The sequence below is a fragment of the Myotis lucifugus genome, unplaced genomic scaffold (genome assembly GCF_000147115.1).
Source record: "Myotis lucifugus unplaced genomic scaffold, Myoluc2.0 scaffold_189, whole genome shotgun sequence".
Taxonomy (NCBI): domain Eukaryota; kingdom Metazoa; phylum Chordata; class Mammalia; order Chiroptera; family Vespertilionidae; genus Myotis; species Myotis lucifugus.
The window spans coordinates 1,359,175-1,382,007 of NW_005871237.1; the positions used below are offsets into that span (position 1 = coordinate 1,359,175).

A 22,833-nucleotide genomic window follows, 5' to 3' on the forward strand; every position below is an offset into this window, starting at 1 on the left:
AGGCACAAGGGTGCAACCGGACCAGGAGAGAGGCCACTCCCCCCATCTCTTGTCTTTCGATAATAGCCATTCTAACAAGGCATGAGGTGATGTCTCATTGTGGCTTTTCTTTTTTTTTAAAATTTATCTTTATTGTTGAAAGTATTACAGATGTCCCCCTCTTTTTCCCTATTGACTCTCTCTACCCAGCACCCACCCCTCCCAGGCTTTCACCACACTATTGCATATATGCATGTAAGTTCCCTGGTTAATCTCTCCCCACCCACCCACTCCCCACCCCTGCCTTCCTTCTGAGATTTGTGAGTCTGTACGATGCTTCTATGTCTCTGGAACTATTTTGTTCATAAATTTATTTGGTTCATAAAATTCCACATATGAGTGAGATCATGTGATACTTAAGCTTTCTCTGACTGGGTTATTTTGCTTTCATTGTGGTTTTAATTTGCATTCACCTAATGACTCATAATGTTGAGCATCTTTTCATGTACCTGTTGACCTTTCATATATCTTCTTTGGAGACATGTCTACTCAGGTTCTTGGCCCATTTTTAAATTATTTTCTTTCTGCTATTGAATTGTATGAGTTCTTTATATATTTTCGATATTAAACCTTATCAGGTATATGGTTTGCAAATACTTATTCCCATTCCATAGGTTTTCTTTTCACTTTGTTGATGGTTTCCCTTGCTATGCAGAAGCTTTTTAGTTTGATGTAGTCCCACTTGTTTATGGTTTATTTTTTTGCTTGTGTTTTAGGTGTCATATTCAAAAAGTTACTACCAAGACCTATGTCAAGGAGCTTTATGCCTGTGCTTTCTTCCAGGAGTTTCATGGTTTCAGGTTGTACATGTAAGTCTTTAATCCATTTTGAGTTCCTTTTTGTGAGTGGTGGATATGTTAGCCTCATCTCAGCTACCCAGACTCTACCCAGACTAGATCACTTTCAGTTCCCAAAGATGTGGCCCATCCCCACACTGCCCTGACTGCCTAGGTTGTGACAGACTCCACACCTGCTGTGCGGAGTGCTCTTTCTCCTCTTTCTGTCCAGTGTCCTTCCACTCACCTTTCAAGATGCAAATTAAACTGCACCTGCTCTCTGGAGCCTTTCCGAACACCCCCTGCCTATGTCACTTCAGTTACCTATTTCACAAACACCTCTCTCCATGATGGCATCATAATGTCATGATTTAGTTATGATTCTGCAATCTTTGCTAGACCTGAGATTTTCAAAGGCAAGGACCATATCTTATTTGTTTTTGTAATCTAAGCATCAAGTATTTGTCTGTCACAACCTAGGCACTGACAGACACAAAGATATACCTCATGGGAGACACAGCCATATCCTTTATACACACAGGCCTACACTTGCACATATACACATGCACACTCACACTACACAGAAAGAGACAAGAATTCACCATAGACAGTGGGAGATATAGGTGATAGGATATTAACAACATGCACCCAGAAAAACACATGTATAAAGAGAAAGAGACAGTGAAAGCAGAAAAAGCATAGTCTCCACTTCCACAGAATAGTAGAAATGTGAAAATTACGTTGTGCTTTTACAACAATAATGAATGGAGAGCCATTTTTACCAAAAGCTAGATGAAATTAGGCCAGATGCTGTACAATCCAATGTGGTCTAGGTTGTATAATTGAAACTGAGGTAAATTAAAACAACTCAGAAAAACTAAAGCAGATTGCACATAACTCACATGGCGTTCAAGTACACACGGATGCACGATTGATTGCATATAAACAACCTCTTCTACAGAAGTAAACAGCAAACGTATTCTGACGAAATACCTCTTCCACGCTGAGATGAGCATGGTACTCATGCAGCCTCAGCCTCAGCCTCAGCCTCAGCCTCCGGTCACCAGAGCCACTGCCCTCACAAGAACGGGGGCGGGGGGGGGGGTGGGGGGGTGGGGGGGGGGAGCTCATTCTCAGCACCACGTGATTATACGCTGCTCCAGGATTATAAGCCATCCGCACAAACAGTCCTCGGTGCTCGGAGCTGTGCTGACAGCCATTTATTCTCTCAGCAAATACTGAGCCACCTCCTCTGGGCTTCACTTTCTGCTAAGGACTGGGGCTCCAAGACAATGGTCCTCCCAGCCTCAGCACCTATTTAAATGTTTCTAGACATTGGGCTCCTGAAAGTCTTGATTGAGAAATACCGCTGCTCTCTTGGTTTCCTGGTATGACAGAGACGGAGTGTTCAAAGAGGCAAAGCCTGGGCTTTATGGAAACTTTATGTTTTTTGTTATCCAACTCCGTTATTTTACGGAACCACCCTGCAGTTTGTATTTCCTGTTTTTGATCCCTGCAGATGCCAGAGGCAGGCACTTCATAACTGTTAAAGATCAAGAGTTTTCTTTTTCAATGGGTAGGCATATAAGGAGTCAGTGGGATAAAAGAATGGCTTAGCAGCTTGGGGGTATAAAATAGGCCAGTAGAATAATGAACACTACCTGAATGCTTAGGAGCAAAGACACACTGTTTTGGTTACTTTGTAATAATTCAAGGTACACTCATTGTTCCTACTGTGGGGACTGAGCTAATGAGGCTAATGAATAACTGCCCTGCAATGGACTGAAATTCCCATAAACTTCTTGCACCTGCATTTTTTGCAAACAAATCCTACATCTGCCACCAAAACCTATTGTGTGGGGGAGTTGTACATACAAAGTGTGTGTATGTTTGTGCACAAGTCACCTGGTCCTGGAAGGCTTGTTCTTTTTCAAGTCTTCTTGCCCAAAGCATCATCCATTTTTCCCCTCTAAATTTTATTACTTACTAGAGGCCCAGTGCATGAAAATTCATGCACTGGAGGGGGGTCCCTCAGCCCAGCCTGCCCCCTCTCAGAGTCTGGAGCCCTCAGGGGCAGAAGGCAACCTGGTGATCAGGGGAAGGCGACGCCCCATCACACCTCTGCTCCTGCCACTGCCGGCAGCGCAAGCCTCGGCCGGCCCTGGTTACCTGAGCCTCGGGCCGGCCCTGGGCAGCTGGGGGCTGAGGGGACTGGGCGCTGCCATCTTGTGGCTGTGGGCACTGCCATCTTTGAGGGCGTGGCAGTCAATTAGCATATTCCCTCCTTATTGGCTGTGGGCACCACCATCTTTGCAATGGTGTGAGGGTCAATTAGCATATTCCCTCTTTATTAAATAGGATGATGGTCCCTAAACATGGTCTATTAAAATAGTCTCACATCATATGTTCAAACTCTTATTGTTTCAATATCTTAAGAAGTAGAATTTCAGTAAGCTTTTATTACTACTCACAAAAAGTGAATAAAGCTGGGAAGATTTAAGCTTCAAGCATTAAATTATAAATTCAAAAATTTAAGACTTATTGAGCAGGTGTAACTGTGTCATTAATGTAATTATGCATTTTAGCCTGGCTGGCGTAGCTCAGTGGTTGAGCATTGACCTATGAACCAGGAGGTCACAGTTTGATTCCCAGTCAGGGCACATGCCTGGGTTGCAGGCTCCATCCCCAGTAGGGGGCGTGCAGGAGGCAGCTGATCAATGATTATCATCATTGATGTTTCTGTCTCTCTCTCCTTCTCTTTTCCTCTCTGAAATCAATAAAAATATATGTAAAAAAATAAAAAAGTAACATGATATGAGACACATGACATGGCCATATTCCAGAACTTGGTGGCCAGAGTGTCTTTTGTGTCTCCATGATGTAGTAAAGCCCCAGCAATGCCATCTGAGTGGAATTAGGATATCCCTGTCTCTGAGATGGGATATCTCTGCCCCTGCAGCCACGTATCACAGGCTAATGAATCTCCAGAACCCAAGGCCTCATTCATTCACATGGGCTTTCGAGAACCTCAAGCCCATCTAGACTGGAAACAGATCCTCTGGGTGGACTGCTAGTCACACCTGCAGCATTGGGATGATCCAAGAGAAACTCAAATTCACACTTCCTGTCTACACTCACACTGGCACTATGCCAGGAAATTAGGAAGGCTCTGTGCTCATTCAGTCCCCAACTCTTACGCTGGGATATGGCAATCCTGAGCCATTGGAAGTAGTAGATAACTGTAAACTGATTTCCTAATTTTTTAATAGATTTAAATTAGCTCCTAATGAGATTTTCATTTGACATCTGACAAAATTAATCTAACATCTCTCTAGAACAGTGGTTCTCAACCTTCCTAATGCCGCAACCCTTTAATACAGTTCCTCATGTTGTGGTGACCCCCAACCATAAAATTATTTTCGTTGCTACTTCATAACTGTAATTTTGCTACTGTTATGAATTGTACTGTAAATATCTGATATGCAAGATGTATTTTCATTGTTCGCAACCCACAGGTTGAGAACCGCTGCTCTAGAAGAAGACTAATTAAAAAAAGAGGTTATGTTATCAGTTATCTAAAAAAATATTATAAAGCTACAAATAATACAGTATTAGAATAAACAGTATGCTCTAAAACAACCCCTATGTATAAAAGAAGTTAATATGAAATAAAGAGCATATCATGAATTGATTCAACATCTCAAATTGGTAAAGTTGATGACTCAGAAAAATAATTCAGGTGACAGCCTTACCTCAAACAATTGCCAAAATAAATTTATATAAAACATTAGAAGTATGTGTAAGTTATCACTTACCTGCTCTTTAGAAGAGAAATTAATTTCAAAGCATAAAAGTGATTTTAAAAACCACAAAGAAAAGATAGGTTTGACCACATAGAGTTTTAAAGACCCTGCAAACTCCACCTGCCTCAAAAAATATAAAAATAATACATTTAAAAAGAACTGCACTAATTTGAAAGAATATACACACCCCTATGTTCATTGTAGTGTTATTTACAATAACCAAGCTATGGAAGGAACCCAAGTGTCCATCAATAGATGAATGTATAAAAAAGCTGTGGTACATATTTACACAATGGGATACTACTCAGCCTCAGCCATAAAAAAAAGAAGGATCTCTTTATGACAGCAGATGATTATGCTAAATGAAATAAGCCAGTCAGAGAAAGACAAGTGCCATATGATCTCACTCATATGTGGAATCGAATGAACAAAATAAACTAACAGCCTGACTGGTGTTGCTCAGTGTCAATCTATGAACCAAGAGGTCACGGTTCGATTCCAGGCCAGGGCACATGCCCGGCTGCAGGCTCGATCCCCAGTGTGGGGTGTGCAGGAGGCAGCCAATCAATGATTCTCTCTCATTACTGGTGTTTCTCTCTCTCTCTCTTCCTCTCTGAAATCAATAAAAAATATATTTAAGCAAACTAACAACAAAATAGAAACAGACTTAAAGATAGAGAACAGACTGACAGGTGTCAGAGGGGAGGGGCATGGTGAAAAAAGGTGAAGGGATTAAGAAAAAAACAAAAACTCGTAGACACAGACAACAGTATGGTGATTACCAGAGGGAAAAAGGGAGATAACTGGTGATGGAAAGAGACATGATCTGAGTTGGTGAACACACAATACAATATACAGATGATGTATTGTAGAACTGTACACCTGAAACCTATATAATTTTATTAACCAATGTTACCCCAATGCATTCAGTAAAAAAGAAAAGAGTTGCATTAAAGGGTAAATATACTTAGCATATAGAGAGCTTTGCAAATCAATAAGAACACTATTATTTCAATGTAAAAATGAGGGTGGTACACAGACATTTTACGTTGTCTTAACAGATAAAAGTGAATGTTCTACCTCAATAGGAATTTTAAAAAGTCAAATTAAAAGAACACTGAGAAACCACTTTTCACTTTTTAAGTCAGCCAAGCAGCTAAGATGATTAATAGCCCACGCTGAGCGGTTACACACAGTGAGCCGGGCACTCTCCCACGCTGCTAGCCAGGGTGCAAATGGGGGCAAGCGCGGTGGAAAGTAATTGCATTTTGACAATTTGTTCTAAGAGCCTTTTAAAAAGTGCATCGTTCATATCCTTTGACATAATAATTCGACTTCTAAGAATCTATTTTACCAAAATAACGAGATGAGCACCAAGATTTTGACACACACATTAATCAACAAGTATTTTCTGAATGCCTGCTCTGTGCTGGGCCCTGTGTTGGCAGTTGCGGTGAATAAAACACAGAACTCCTGCCCAGTGACTCTCTGCTACTTAAAAAGGATGTGTATTGTGATATTTCTAGATTCAGACCCTGAAAACAATCTAAGTAGCACACAATAAAGGAATGAGTAAGTAAATCGTCAGGTTCATAAAATGGAATATTATAAGGGCATTAAAAACAACTTCTGGAAAAATCTATGAAACAGGAAAATGCTTATGTTAAAATGTTAAAAGCAAAAAAAAAAGTATTGATGCAAAACCAAAGATATATAATTTTACCACAATTATGAAAAATATGCTCATAGAAAAAAGACTGGAGAAAATAATTGAACATATTAACATAAGTGATCTGTATTTTTCTAAAAGTCATAAAACCTGGGCTCTAGTCTCAGCTCCATTGCTTATTACCAATATATGACTTTGAGAAAGTCAATTAAACTTCATAAACCTTCATTTTCTAATTTGTAAAATGGAGCTGTAATTCTGGCCTTGACTGCCTCCCAGAACTCAAATTAGATAATGCATGAATGGGTACTTTGCAAACTAAAAGCTCTAACTAAATATTACATACTTTTATTTTCTTAGCAAAGAAGAATGATTAGATCTGAAAGACTAAACCCCTTTCTTCCACTTTTTTCATATGGAAAATTCCTATTTAATACAGTAGTACCACCTTACCTGTGAGGGAGATGTGAGGGACCCCCAGTGGATGCTTAAAACCACAGACAGTACCAAACCCTATACTGTTTTTCACTACACATACATACTTATGATAAAGTTTAATTTATAAATTAGGCACAGTAAGAGGTTAACAATAAGAAATATAATACAATAGAACAATTCTAATAATACTAGTGGCCCGGTGTGCCAATTTGTGCACCAGTGGGGTCCCTCGGCCTGGCCTGCGGGATCGGGCCAAAACCGGCTCTCTGACATCCCCCGAGGGGTCCCAGATTGCGAGAGGGCGCAGGCCAGGCCAAGGGACCCCACCAGTGCACCATCGGGGCCGGGGAGGGACGCAGGAGGTTGGCCAGCTTGGGTGGGACCACGGGAGGGCTCCAGGACATGTCCAGCCCATCTCACTCAGTCCCAATCAGCCAGACTCCAGCAGCAAATTAACCTACCAGTCAGAGCATCTGCCCCCTGATGGTCAGTGCACGTCATAGTGACTGGTCGACTGTCTGCCCCCCTGGTGGTCAGTGCAAGGGCACGTCATAGCAACTGGTCAACGGGTCGACTGCCCCTTGGTGGTCAGTGCACATTAGAGCAAGCAGTTGAGCAGCCTTAGCATATCATTAGCATATTATGCTTTGATTGGTTGAACGGCCAACCAGATGACCAGAAATTTAGCATATTAGCTTTTATCATATAGGATACTGCAATAAGCGTTATGTAAATGTGGTCTTTCTGAAAAATAACTTACTGTACTATATTCACCTTTTCACTTAAAGGAAGCACTTTGGTGTCTCTTTGGCATATTCAAATTGCCAGCATCACTCCTATTTTGCTTTGGGGCACTTATTGAGTAACATAAGGGTTACTTAAACACAAGCCCTGTGATAGTCTGATACCTGAGATGGGTGGGTAGCATATACAGCATGGATGTGCTGGACAAAAGGATAATTCATGTAGTGGGCTGGACAGAGGGGCGGCGTGAGTTTCATCACACTACTCAGAACAGTGCACAATTTAAAATTTATAAATTGTCTATTTCTGGAATTTTCCATTTAGCATTTTTGGACCACAATTGTCCAAGGGTAACTGAAACCACAGAGAGTGAAACTGCAGATAAGGGGGGGACCACTGGACAGTGCTCACTTTGCAGTTTTTCTTCATTTACCCCATTGGCCCCCAGGCACTTACTTTGCATCTTTGCCACATTTCTGTGCACTACAATAATCCACACTCACTGGCCAGATATATCTCACCTGGCAACTTTCTTGTTTTTAATCTGGAAATATATGAGCTGGGACTACCTAGAGCAGGGGTGGGCAACCTTTTTGTGAGTGCGTGCAAAAACCAGCAAAATCTCTGACTCAAAATTCTTCTGCGTGCCAACCCTAATTTTTTGAGAACATCTTACGCCTACTTGATATCTCTTAAGGTGTACGTATGTGAAGAACCTTGAAGAAATAATAAAATTCATTCGAGCGACAAAAACACAGTATATGATGATGAAAAATACATTTATTTTTTAATGTATACATGTTATGTAAAATTATTTATTTATCTAAGATGCACCTACACTGAATTTATCTGAAAAATAAAAAAGTCGATATTAAGAAAAAAATTGTAAATGGAAGATTATAAGAGAGGGTTTCACGTACCAGCAGAAGTTACTGGCGTGCCATGTTTGGCACACGTGCCAGGGGTTGCCCACCCCTGACCTAGAGTTTTTTAGGAATTTATAAAACTGCCATTTCTTCACTCCCATCCTTATTTTTTGCCCAAAGGATATAAAGACATAACAACTGAGCTGCCCTAAAATCAAGTAATCTCTTCAGGAAAATATTCCATAAGCCCTCTAATGGGTGGTATCTGGATCTTAAATATTATTCCCGTCATCATTACATTTTAAGGGTAAACCTTTCTCTGAGGCAAGGACCACCCACCTGAGGCCTTGTGAGGCACTGTTCCCAGCAGAGGGACATTGACGGTTGGATCTGCCATGATGCCTTTATCCAGAGAGCGCAAGGACAGGAATTCATAGAAGTATTCTGCCTACAACAAAGGGCATGACAGTCAGCACCATGGAAACCACAGAGAGTGAGAAGGCATTTCCCAACTCATCATCCCTTTGAGGGAGAGTGACATTTTCACTACAGGACCTCTGGAGCACACGACCGCTTAAAATTGTGTATCATAAATTACTTCTCCCAGCTACACTTCCCTTACACTTTACTGATAACGTTTATCACTTAACATTTTGTTCCAAAACACATTTTAGCTGGTATTATGAACAGATTGCGTGCTGGATGCACTAATATTTAATAACTCTGGATTATTTATATTGCCAGGTACAATAATAACAACTAGCGACAATGACACAACAAACGCCCATGTATGCATACCATGTGCCAAGACTTATTCTAAACATTTGTATTAACAGTACATATAACAATGGAAAAGAATTGCATGGATGGAGTGCAAACACTCTGGGGAAAAATGCATTTCAGTGGCTATCTTGTTTCCAGTACCCTCTAATAAGTTATCATTCGCTGCTCCATCATCATATACTCTAGCTTTATCACATTCTAAATTAAATCTATGTTTATATGGCTGGTATATTTAAAATTACATTTATAAAAACATAATTTCAATAAGTTTTAAAAACTAAATTTAATGGGGTGACATTTATTAATAAGATTATATCAGTTAGAGTGTATGATTCTATAAATACATCATCTGTATATTGGTTGTGTGCTCACCACCCAAAGTGACCATATATCTGACCCCCTTAACCCTCTCCATCCTCCCCTCCGCCCCCTTCCCCTCTGGTAACCTTCATACTGTTGTCTGTGTCCATGAGCTTTTTGTTTTGTCTGTTCATTTGTTGCTTTCTGTTTTATATCCCACATGAGTGAAATCATATGGTTCTTGTCCTTTTCCATCTGACTTATTTCACTTAGCATGATATTCTCAAGAGGAATCCATATTGTTGCAAATGGCAGTATTTCATTTTCTTATGGCTGAGTAGTATTCCAGTGTATATTTGTACCCAGTAAGTTACAAAAATCATTTTATGTGTTAAGAAAAAGGATGAAAAATTAGATAAAGATTAGGTAAAGATTAAAACAATGATTGTGTAGGATAGATAACTATTTTTTTCCTTCTCTCTCTTTTTCAAAATTTTTACATGTGGTTCCATACCTTTTATAGTGAAATAAATACATTTATTTAAGAGCAAACATTAATCATGTACCCATCTGATCATCGATGAAATATTCTTCTTGGACTTCTATTTAGTGTGGCTGTGTTCACATAACAATCTCATTCAAAATTCTTGCATGTCTCCTTGAAAGTGTGCTTCAAGAAAACAATACTCACTTTTAAAAAAATTATTGTTGAAAGTATTTACATATGTTCCCTTTTCCCCTCATTGACCCCTTCTAGCCAACCCCCACCCCTCACTCAGTATTAAAGTAGCTTCTGAATGTCTATTCCAGAAACTGTTGATGCTGTTCAAAGAATGTGGAACTGAAAGAATTTCAGAGTCCAGAAACAACTCCATAGAGCAACGATTTTCAACCTTTCTCATGTCATGGCACGCAAACTACTAACATTCTGCAGCACAACAAAAAATATATTTTTTGCCAACCTGGCAAAAAAGGGGTATAATTTTAATTTATTCACACCAGACAGCTACTAGTATTGTTGTGCTGGCTGTTGTCATCTTTTTATATAACATACATAAAATGGTATCATAAATTACTTCTCCCCGCTACACTTCCCTTTGCACTTTACTGATAATGTTTGGGGTCAAAGAAAACCTAACTTCTATGCCAAAGAGAACAGACAGCCAGCCTTAAAGTTTGGGAACAAGTTTCACAAATTCTAGGGAAAGGAGGTCAGTGCCCCTGACTAAATAGATATTGCATGTTTTAAAAATTCTTTCAGCGCACCAGTGTGCTGTGGCACATCGGTTGAACATCACTGCATAGAGCATTTGGGTCTCCTGTTGTAGCTTTTGAGTATGGCCACATTAAGTAGGCTGAGAAGCATGGAATCCACTGTGTTCAATATCAGGGAGTTGGCATGGCCACTTAACATGATGCATTTAAGCTTGATGGACTTCTCTGGACAGCCAATACTCTGATCTTATCAATAACAAATTTCACACTACAGAGGCTTTAGGGTGATTTCTTTGAAAATCAGTATACATTATGGTTTTTCTCCTGCAGTTCTAAGACTGTATCACAGGTCAAGAACTGGTTCGAACAATTTCCTATTTGGAACTTATCAGCAAAGGCAGTTGCCAGAGTCAACATTTTTGTTTGTTTGTCTCTCTTGTAGAAGATGATAGTGTTTCATAAGCTCTGAAATATATAATTTTCTTTATACTTAGCATAGTTTTTAAAAAGTTGTTTGCTCATGTATTGTTTTCATTGCCTTATTAAGAATTCCAACTTGAAAACCACTTAGAGATTGACTAACCCTTTGTCTCTGATTTTGACACTGATTTCTTTTAACGTTCCACTTCGTCATTATAAAGAGATCTACCAAACCACCAATACCATATAAATATTTCCATAGATAATCATCACCATGAGGCAGAGATGAAATATATTACTCATTTAACTTAAAATTTTAAATATTTCCCTCAGAGTTATAGAAAATGGTTGATGAAATAAGCAATAGATTTGTAATGTCATATTCTAACTTCTAGTCAGGACTTTGTTTTTACTTTGTTTATAATATAATAAATATTCTTAGTCCCAAACCTCTCCACTGGAAAAACTATTTGGGGTCAAAGAAACCTAACTTCTATGCCAAAGGGAACAGAGAGCCAGCCTTAAAGTTTGGGAACAAGTTTCACAAATTGTAGATTTATTACTTAGATAAAAGGAAGTCAGAGCAGGAACTGTAATAGGGAGGTGGCATATTGGAGAGCATGCAACCTCTATTAGGAAAAAGTACATTTTGTTTCATTAAATGACACTAGTGGAAACTCAGGTAGAGGCAAGGAGAGTGCTTATTTGGGAAACACATGAAAGATTGCCTTGTATTCAAACAAAGAATGGGCCTATTCAGGAGAATAATTCACTCCTAAATTAAATTGCTGAAAAATCTTGCTGGCCTGGTTTGCATGCAGTAAATTTTCTTTTCATGGAGAGGTATAAAAGACACACAAACTTTATCAAGAGAGGAGTGCTGGAGGCCTTTTAACTTGCTCCTAAGAGACTTGGCTGAATATTGGGGTTGTTCCTTTCAGAAGTGATGAAGATATCATTTAAACAGCAAAATGGGACAACTCATAAGGCCTTCACTCTGGCGTGCTTTCTTTGGGTAGACAAAGAGAGCAGAGAATTGCATTAACCATTGGTAGGAATGGAGAAAACCCAGTATTTCTTTTCCACCTTTGAAGTTCTGGTTTATGGTGTATATTTAATCTAATAAGCACAATAATTGCAGGATCCTCTGAGTTAAGAATCAAAGGTTCTTCATAAAACCATGAAGGCTGTCAAAGAGGCGCTCAAACCTCATTTAATGTCATATATCCTGATGCTGAGCTAAGTGCTCATGGGAAAACACCAAAACAATTTGTCCCAAATAGAATGTTTGTCCCCCTCGCCCTAACAGGTTTGGCTCAGTGGATAGAGTGTTGGCCTGCGGACTGAAAGGTCCCAGGTTCGATTCCGGTCAAGGGCATGTGCCTGGGTTGCAGGCACATCCCCAGTGTGAGGTGTGAAGGAGGCAGCTGGTCGATGTTTCTCTCTCATCGATGTTTCTAGCTCTCTATCCCTCTCCCTTCCTCTCTGTAAAAAATCAATAAAATATATTTTTTAAAAAATGTTTGTCCCCCAAAAAAATATTTGTCCCAAAGAAAATTTCAGATGGTTTAGAGATACAAAACATAGAGATGCCTTAAGGTTTAAAACTTTAGAACTAATTTTTGTTGAGTCTTTACTTGAGTCACTGTTCATTTCATTCTCACAGCAGCCTACTATTTTTATAGCATAGGCGTATGTCCAGATTAGCAGCACAGGGAGTTTGAGAATTATTAAAGGGTTATAGAATAGCTCCTACAATGTGTGTGAAAGGCAAGAAGAAATCTACTGAAATGACGAAGAGAGGAAAATAGTTCAATGTGAAAGTCTCAAACGTATAAGCATGCCCAATGCTTAAAATAACCTGACGCCTGAATGTCTAGACCAGAAATTGTCAGATCTCACATTCTTCCTCGGCATTCTTCTTGTCACCTCTCTGTAAAATTTTGTCCTTCAAACTCAAAACTCGTTCTCCTTGGATTCTGTGACACTCTGCTGACTCTCCTCCCAGGTCCTGAGTTTCTGACATTTCCTCATTACCTCTCCACCTCTCAGCTCTTGATCACAGAAAATCGCTAAGACTCAGGCCTCAGCTCTTCTCTCTTTATATTCTGTCATAAAATTCACGCACTCTCGCAGACGGAACTATTTCCTTTCGGGCAATGACGCTCAATGTGAACCATTGGCACTGCCTCATGGCCATGCTTGCCTCGTGGAGTCTAATTATTGTCACCCAAACCAGCTTCCCCTCCTGATTTCTTTATGTCTGTCAAGAGTAGTATTTTTCCTATCACAAAGGTACTGAACCTCAGACTTGTCATTGTTTCTTGCCTCTACCTCATCTCCCGATAGCCAGACATCAAAATCTTATCCTTTCTCATTCTCTATCTTTTGATTCTGTCCCTTCCTTTCATTCCCACTGCTTCCATCTTAACCCAGCCTTTATTTCTTCATTAGCATTATCATCACATTTTCTGAGATATCCATCTTGCCTTCCTCTTTAACATATCTGCCATAATATAAACCAACATATCTAATTAAAACATAACTTTTGCCATCCTCTCCTGTCTCCCTTATCTCCAAGATAAGGCCTTTAGCCTAAGTGTCCTCCAAATTTTATTTCTTTATTTTTTTACTTTAATTTATCAATTACAGTTTACTTTCAATATTATTTTGTATTGGTTTCAGGTGTACAGCATAGTGGTTAGCGACAATCATACTTTACAAATTGTTTTTCCCGCTATTTCCAGTACCCACCTGGCACCATACATGGTTATTACAATATTGTTGACTATATTCCCTATGCTATATTTTACATCCCTGTGGCCGTTTGTAACTATCAATCTGTACTTCTCAATTTCTTCACCTCTGTCACCCAGTTCCCCATCACCCCTCCCCTCTGGCAACCACAAGTCCACTCTCTGTGTCTATGAGTCTGTTTCAATTGCGTTTGTTTGCATATTTTGTTCTTTGGATTACTACTCTCCAACAGGGCTTCTGCAACTCACCTGGCCTGCTCTGAATATAACATGGCCATGTCTGTATCCTAGTGTTTTCATCTGTACTGACCGGTGATTGGACTTAAATCAGCTCAGCCTTTAAACATATACCACCATGCATTATTATTAAACATTTCACAGGTATAGGTCATGTAGCATATACATTTTGAATTCTTTGTGGTTAAGGATGAGGTTGCATTTTCCCCCAACATTCTATTGGCAGTCATGCAGCATTGTGCACATGCAAGGTATTTAATAAGTATCTGCTGGATGAAAGAATGGTCTACTGAGAAGCATCCAGATGCATAAGCCAGGGCATCTCTGAACACATTGTTGTGATGAAATGGCATTAGCCCTGGTTCCACTGACAAGCAGCAGCTTTTCTGTTCTGGCAATTGCTAAATTACTTTTATGGGTCAAAAGATTATCTTTTTACATATATATATTGAACTTATTGGGGTGATATTGGTTAATAGAACCATACAGGTTTCAAGTGTACAAATCTATAACACATCATCTGAATGCTTCATCATGCATTCACCACCCAAAGTCAAGTCTCTTTCTGTCACCATTTATCCCCCCTTTACTCTCTTCCACCCCTCTTTCCCTCTGGTAATCACCATACTGTTGTCTGTATGTATGTGGGGGTTTTTATTAATCCCTTCATCTTTTTCACCCAGCCCCCCAAACTGCCTCCTTTCTGAGAGCTGTTAGTCTATTCAGTGTATCTATGATTCTATTTTGTTTGCTAGCTTATTTTGTTCATTAGATTCCACATGTAAGTGAAGTCATATGGTATTTGTCTTTCCCTGACTGGCTTATTTCACTTAGCATAATACCCTCCAGGTGCCTCCATATTGTAACAAAAGGTAAGATTTCCTTCTTTTTTATAGCCTGGTAATATTCCATTGTGTAGATGTGCCACAGCTTTTTTATCCACTCATCTACTGATGGGTCCAGATCTTGGCTATTGTAAATAATGCTGCAATGAAGAACATAGGGGTTCATATATTCTTTCTGATTGGTGTTTCGGGATTCTTAGGATATATTCCCAGGAGTGGAATTGCTGGGGCATAAAGTAGTTCCATCTCTTTTACTTTATGGCTAGTCACCAGAGCATACATAGAGAACAGTGAACATTTTTGAAAAAAATAGCAATCAAAGGAACATTGACATTTGATATCCAGCCAATCGGTGTGCAGTCTGTAATTGTTTTATACTTGTTCTGGGACAAAACCTAGGCAATGGGGCCCCCAGAACAAATGTGAGCAGATAGTGCAAACAAGGCCCAGTTCTGAAACATGACTTTGTTCAATGCTCTTCATACCCATGAGTCTCCTTCCAAAAGTTACATATATTGTAATTTTATTGACTTAATTTTAAAAGTTTGTTTTGTAAAACTGTATAAATTGCGCCTTCTGTAAATTACAATATATAATTGCAACATCACGCGGAAACTGAAATATCAACGATAACTTTTTTCCTGACGCCTTTGAAACTGGCTCTAAGAAGAACTTGTTTCAGAAGCAAAAAAGGAACAGTCCCTTCTCTTGCAGAGTAGTTAATTTTTTCACTGGTCTTGGCTTAAATTGACATGTAAATGAACATTGCTTAAAGAGAGAATCTCAATCTGTTCTAGTCATCATCTTTATACATATTAGACCACAGTCAGAGGGCTGGGTGGAGGGAGTAAAGTTATTGGAATATAATGGTAATATTAAAACTTAAAGTCCAAGTAAACACATCCAGGACGAGAGTTTTGTAAACTAAAACTGGCAGGAGATCACACGGTTTGGCTTCACATAAATCTGAAATATCTAAAACATTTCCATTTTTTTCCTCCTACGGTTTGGAATCACCATTGCTCATGCAAACCAGAAACAGACCAGGATATCTGACAAATCACTGGCGAGTCACTCTCTTTTAAGATATGAAAGCAATGTATTCATATTAGATATGAATTCCAAATTAGATCAAACCCAAAGCTACGGTGTTTTGTTTGTTAATGTTGAGGGAGGGGTCAAAAAGAAAATAGAAAAACAGAGCATTGGGGAATGGAAAAGTTTTATTTTTACGTTCTAAAAGACTGAGGGGGGAAAAGGTATATCAGTATAAACACAAAGTAAGCTCTAAACAAAATATTGTCCCCATTCAGCACAATGCCTTCCACGGAAAGGACGATGTAGGTAGCAGTAGGGCTTCCGGAAACTTCATTCCTCATTATTTCTCAAGGCTTCTGGGACAGTGGCTCCTTCTCACAGTAAGCCTGCCCTAATTCAAGCATTACACAGTTATGGGTCAATGCCAACCTAACAACTGGGCACCGAGAAGAATGATAGTCAGTATTGGACAATCTTGGGTGGGGTAACATAAGGGACCGAGGAAAACAGGGTTCATTACAAGCGGCACAGCTGGGGACATCCAACTAGATACAGGGGTCCTCAAACTTTTTAAACAGGGGGCCAGTTCACTGTCCCTCAGACCGTTGGAGGGCCGGACTATAGTTTTTTAAAAAACTATGAACAAATTCCTATGCACACAGCGGCGGCAAAAACACCCGGAGGGCCGGATAAATGTTTTCAGAGGGCCGCATGTGGCCCGCGGGCTGTAGTTTGAGGACCCCTGAACTAGAAGGTGTGGGGAAAAGAAACAGTGTGGAGGCTCTTGGGAGCACAGCTCTAAGTTTCTTCTGGATACAAGGTGGAATAATTATTGAAAAATCTGAGTGAGCTAATGAATGCAGGTGTTCTGGAAGAGATGAGAGAGGAAGGTTTCATTTCTGAAAAAAGAAACAGGAATACCTTTTCTATTTTTTCTTGTCATATCAAGATTTATCTTTGTTTTAGTTTGGTTTTTAACATGTTTTTATTGATTTTAGATATAGAGGAAGGGAGTGGGAGAGATAGAAACATTGTTGAGAAACACTGATTGGCTGCCCCCTACTGGGGATTGCAACCCGGGCATGTGCCCTGACTAAGAATCAAACCAATGACCTCTTGGTGCATGGGACAGCACTCAACCCACTGAGCCACACTAGCTGGACAACATTTATATTTGAATATTTCTTATATCTTCAAAAGCAGTAGTCATCGGCTATTCATTTATAAGGGGGGAGAGAGAACTGCCAAGAGCTATTTCTTTAACAATAATTTTAAAACTGAACAATTATTCTTACAGCTCATGTAGTACATTTATTCTTCATCAGTATCTCATCCCCTTGTTATCTTTTCTTCATGCAAGTAACATGGCAGTGTATTTCAACACACCACATTTTAAAACACAGAATAACATTTATAAAATGTACAAACAAATTTGGGTAGCACAGACACATAGCTCAAAAGAGGCAAAATTAATGTCCCATTTCTTTAAGAGTTCTGTATTATGTATCATTATCTCTAGGGGTATAATTTTACTCTACTGATAAAAGGTGAGTGAAAATTTTTAGCTGTCATAGAAATGTCAGGAGATATTCCCAATGATGGCTTTCAAATGATTTAACATTAGGTCATATTTTTCTTAGTTTTATTTAGCCTTAGGTAGTTTTCTGAAATTCCTTGATGTATTTTTTCATTGAATCCACATGGACATTATTAACTTACTTTTTTATGAAAACCAGGGAAAAAAACCAGACTTTTCTCTTTAACTTTATATTTTGGAAAAAGGCATTAAACTACTTTGGTAAAGGTTATGAAATATGCCTTAATGTGACTTCTTTGTTCATATAGTTGCAATTTCATGTATCAGAGTACTACATTACAAGATACGTCCAGTTGTTCCATTCCAATCCAAGAGCCAAACAGAAAAAAATAAGTCTGTAACTTCACAGATTTTCAAAGTCTAAAATTTAGGGAACAAGTCTTGCTAACAGAAGATTCAACTCATAGTTATCACTATAAATTTTTCCATAGGCCCTAGAACATGCAGCACAATTAGCCTTTTTAATTTTCTAAGCTCCTCTGGATATTTGCACCATTCATCCTCCTTATGAAAAAGAGAAACTGAGGCAGAACAGAAGCAATTCCCTGGATAACACTGATGATGAAAATCCATAATCTGAGGACTGGTTAAATCTATGTGGCCAACTTCAATTGCCCCCTAATGCCCCTGAGCAATTCTTTTTGACATCACTAGTCTCTCCCTTCTCCTACACACAAGAATTCCATAGATTCACCAAAGTCCTCCACCCCATTCCTGCTATCTTCACTCAACTGATCACCTCAAAGAAAAGATTTTGCTAGTGGTGAATTCTCTCTAGTTTTCCTCCACCCACCTACAAAAAGGCTACAGCCACATTCAATCCTTCTTCCTTCCCATATCCTCTGAGATTGGTTCCCTAAATAATGTCATCTTCCCTCATATATATTAATGTGATGAAAAGATTAAGAACCAAACACTGTTTCTACCAGGCTAGCTTCCTTCCTTCCTGACATTAAAATGCGTCTATAATCATGGCCTCAGCTTTCTCGCCCATAAGTCTTCAGCTTACTACAGTATGGCTTTTGCCCCCATTACTATTAAAATGTTTTGATGAAAGGTCACTGATGATGTCCAAGTTGTTATATCCATTCAACACTTTTCCACCTTCATCTCTCCTGTATTCTCTGAATTTTTTTTATTACAAACAACTTCTCTTTCTCTTCTTTTTTGACCTATATATAGCAATAATAGTGTCTTTGAGTTTTCCTTTTCCTTCTCTGATCAGTCTATCGTGAATGACCTTCACATGCTTCTCTTTATATAACTGCACCTTGCGAAGCATTCTGAATGTGGGCCCAATGCGCCCTTAGAGAACCCATAGCTTTTGTGTTCATATGGACTAGTATATGACTTAGGGGACAGCAGAACTCAGCTCTTTCATCTCATTCTTAGAGTCCATGGCTCTCAGGGTCTCTTATCTGTTTCCATAACTTCACCCACATTTCAGTGACCTCCCATTTGTATCTCCAGTTTTCACCCTTCTTCTGAGCTCTGGATTAATATCAATAGCTGTCTACCAGACATCTCTGCCTTGGACTTCACATGTCTGAACCAAACCCATTACCTTCCCAATGAACCTGTTCACTTATCTTCTTCAGAAAGCAAGCACTGTATACCTGACCGTCCAAGACATAAACTTGGCAGTCTTTCTAGACTAACTTTTCTTTTATCAAACATCTCCACAAACTTTCATTGATTCCTCAGATCTCTTCTCTTCTCTTGCTTTCTATTGTTACTACCAAAATTCAGACATTTCCCACTGACTCTGCCCACCTACCTGCCTCTTCTCTCGGGTCTTCCTTTCCAAGTCCTTGACCCAGCCACAGCAAGCTTTGAGTCCATTGAGCCACACGCTCTCTGATGAACCCTGCCCTTATTTTATGCCTGGAATGTCTACTCCCTGAAAAACTGACTTCCCTCTCCAGGCTCAGGTGAAATGTCACCTCTTTGTAAAGCTTTCCTGCTCCACATGCTTCTTTCCTGTACTTACCCTTATCTTTACTATTATACGTATAGTAACAATCTATTTACTTGTCTTCCCCATTAAACTTTCCTCTTGGGAGGGGCTTTATTTTTCATCTGAATCCCCAGGGACTAACATATTCTTTGTGGCTCAAAAACTGTTTATAAAAAATGAATATAAGTGTTAAGACAAATTAGTGATAGCCCCTCAAAAAATGGGTGAATCATGGCTTACCATGTCTACTCCAAGTCAAGAAATTTGTTATGAAATGAAAAAGAAACCCAAGTATACTTGTGAAACCTTGATTGAGGGAGGTAGACATCGGCATCCCAATCACAGGTCAGCAGGAAATGGGCGATATCCGGCCATGCACAGGAGACTAAGCTGGTCCTGATCTGGCTCTCCACAGAGACACCTAACAGTCCACACAACAGCACGCACAGGCAGGGGTGAACTGGGGTAAAATTGGGGCTACAGTCAAACCAACTTGGCTTGAATTCTAATTCCACTACTTACCAGCTGGCCTTGGGCAAAGTCTTCGCCTTTTATTCATTCAACACATAGGCATTGAGTGTGTCAGCACTAGGCATTGTGTATGCCCACAATTGCAAGGATGAATAAAAAGAGATCTAGTATTTGTCTTTATGGAGAAATCTGTCTGGCTTGCAGGCTGGACAAAAGTTAATCATTAATCAAATAATTATAAAATTAAGACTGTGGTAAAGTGCTTCAGAGGAGAAGTATGTTGTACTTGGGAGAATATGTAATTTGATTTAGCTAGGGAGTCAAGAAAGGCTTGCCTGAGAAAGAAGGCACAACTGAGATCTGCTAGATGAAGTTAAACAGGTGAAAGAGGGGGAAGCATTTTCACCAGAAGGAAGATCAGGTATAAGCTCTGACAGGACTTCGGCAAGCTTGAGGAACTAAAGAGAGGCCAGCACCTACTTGATAGCATTGCTGCGAGGATTAAAGAATGTGTAAAGTAGGTAGCAAATGTTGACACACAACAAGCATTGAACAAATTGTGGTCATTATTAACAGGATTAATGCACAAGTAGAATACCCACTCTTGTTGGGGGGATGTGGCAGCAGAAGTTCCTAGACAGTGGGGGAACCTGTAGGTAGAAAGGAGCAGTCTTTGTTATTTCTGGGTGTTTGGGGCTGGAGGAGGGTGATCAAGGGGGTTCTCACATTCCTGAAGGATATCAGCTATGTGCTGTGCGTATTGGGAGAAGAGTTCAAAAGAAGAGTAGGGGCTGTGAAAATAGTCTACAAATTCTTTTCCTTTTCTACTTATTGCAGATGTGAGTTTACAGTTCGGGTTAGTATATAGAGTCGAAATTACAATTACCTTATTTCTTTTTTTTAATATGTTTTTATTGATTTTTTAGAGAGAGAGAGAGAGAGGAGGAGGAGAGGATAGAGAGATAGAAACATCAATGAGAGAGGAACATCATCAATTGGCTGCCTTTTGCATGGCCCCTACTGGGGAATGAGCCTACAACCATGGTATGTGCCCTTGACTGGAATCGAACCTGGGGCCCTTCAGTCTGCAGGCTGACGCTCTATCCACTGAGCCAAACGAGCTTGGGCACCTTATTTCTTTAGATTGAAAACAAATTAGAAATGTCTTATCGAACTATTAATTTACAGGAAATTTAGAGGACAGAAGAACAAGTAAAACTACCCCACGAAGATGTAATCAGCAAAATTGAGGCAAGGAAACTTTGTAAGCCAAAACCCTGTTTACTCAACAAAAAATTGTAGGAATGAAAAATGAGAGAGGTGGATGGGAAACTCACAGACTAAAAGACCTAAAAGACCGATCAACCAATCATGATCTGCGGACCTTTTCTGGGTTCTCAGTCAAATACACAGACCTTTTAAAGTATATGACATTAAAATGTTTGTTAAGAAGTATGACATTTATGAGAGACAGTTGAAAATTTAACTGGCTATTTGATTATATTAAGATAATTTTTAATAGGTTTGAAGGTATTTTAAAAATATATTTTTTATTGATTTCAGAGAGGAAGGGAGAGGGAGAAAGATTAGTATCAATGATGACAGAGACTCATCAATCCGCTGCCTCCTGTACACCCTCTATTGGGGATCACACCCACAACCCGGGCATGTGCCCTGCCTGGGAATAGAACCATGACCTCCTGGCTCATAGGTCAATGCTCAACCACTGAACCACACTGGCAGGACTGAGGTTATTTTTTAAGTTATCTTTTATAGATACATCAGAGTTTCTCAAAGATAGGGACAAAGATTGTAGCACTCACCTTACCTAACACTGTACTAGACAATATAGGCAATAAATACTATTGACTGAAACCAGTATTTCTTAAAAACATATTATCTGTTTTTGTCTTTGTCAGAGAAGTTTCTATAGCCATACAGGTAGGGGGATATGAGTGTTAGAAAACTTGTAAATAACTGAACAAATACCAGGGACTAAACCACTACAGCAGAAGGAATAGTTACTGTCAAGTACCCGAGATGGGATGGCCCCTGGAATGATCAGGAAATGGCAGGGAGGCCAGTGTGGCAAGACTGTAGTTCTGGAGGCGCTGTAGTTCTCAGCACTGCTCTGTGACAGGCAAAGGGTCAGATGCTCCCAGTGGAGGAACCCTGGAAAGGGCCCATAATAACAAGATCCAGCTAATAACAAGATCCAGCTCCACACATCCTCTGAGGCCAGAGGTAAACCCTGCAGGTGATCTCGATGCCCTGCTTCTTACCTCCTGTCTCTCTCTTCCATGCCCCCTACCTGCACACTGGCCTTCAGCCCTGCAGGAGCAGGAGGTATGGTCTAGTGAGAAAAGGCTGGGGAGGAGTTTTAACTATGAATAAAAATCAGAATTTTAACTACTACAGAGAGGTGGGTATCTTAATTACTGAGATGAGAATAAGAGCACTATTCAGAAGTAATCAGAAGACATTTTATTACCTCTGGCTGACTAGAGAATTCCAGGGTCTGCCTGAGGGTTCATCTGAAGGCCCAGAGAGGAAGGAGCCTGCATGGTAGGTCCGTGGGGCTTTGTGAGAAAGTAAAGATGCTGATTTGTGTAATAGCTTTAAGCTCTTAGATCCTTATTAGGTTTGAAGAGCCAAGAAGGGGGGCAGCATATTTTCCGTTGTAACCAGCCTCACTTAAAGCATGCCAGAATATTAGGACAAATCTGAACTCTCCTTTCTTACTTTTTAATTACTGTGTGTTACATACAGCTTTCTCATTTCTAAGAATTCTTTTCTGTACATTTTTGAGTACTTGCCATTCCCCTTCCTAGATGTAAACCTAGTTAATGATCATCAGTCTGCCGCGAGCACCGCGAATG

The 22,833-nt window shown here is 39.7% G+C and overlaps 1 protein-coding gene across 2 annotated transcripts in view; it reads right to left on the minus strand.

Moving 5' to 3' along the window:
- WIF1 (WNT inhibitory factor 1) overlaps positions 1-22,833 on the minus strand; it is a 70,935-nt gene that overhangs the window by 22,412 nt on the left and 25,690 nt on the right. For both annotated transcript variants that reach the window (XM_006096854.3, XM_006096855.3), the window contains exon 3: positions 8,675-8,783. In XM_006096854.3, coding sequence (XP_006096916.1) covers positions 8,675-8,783 — 109 coding nt within the window. The remainder of the gene's footprint in view (positions 1-8,674; positions 8,784-22,833) is intronic.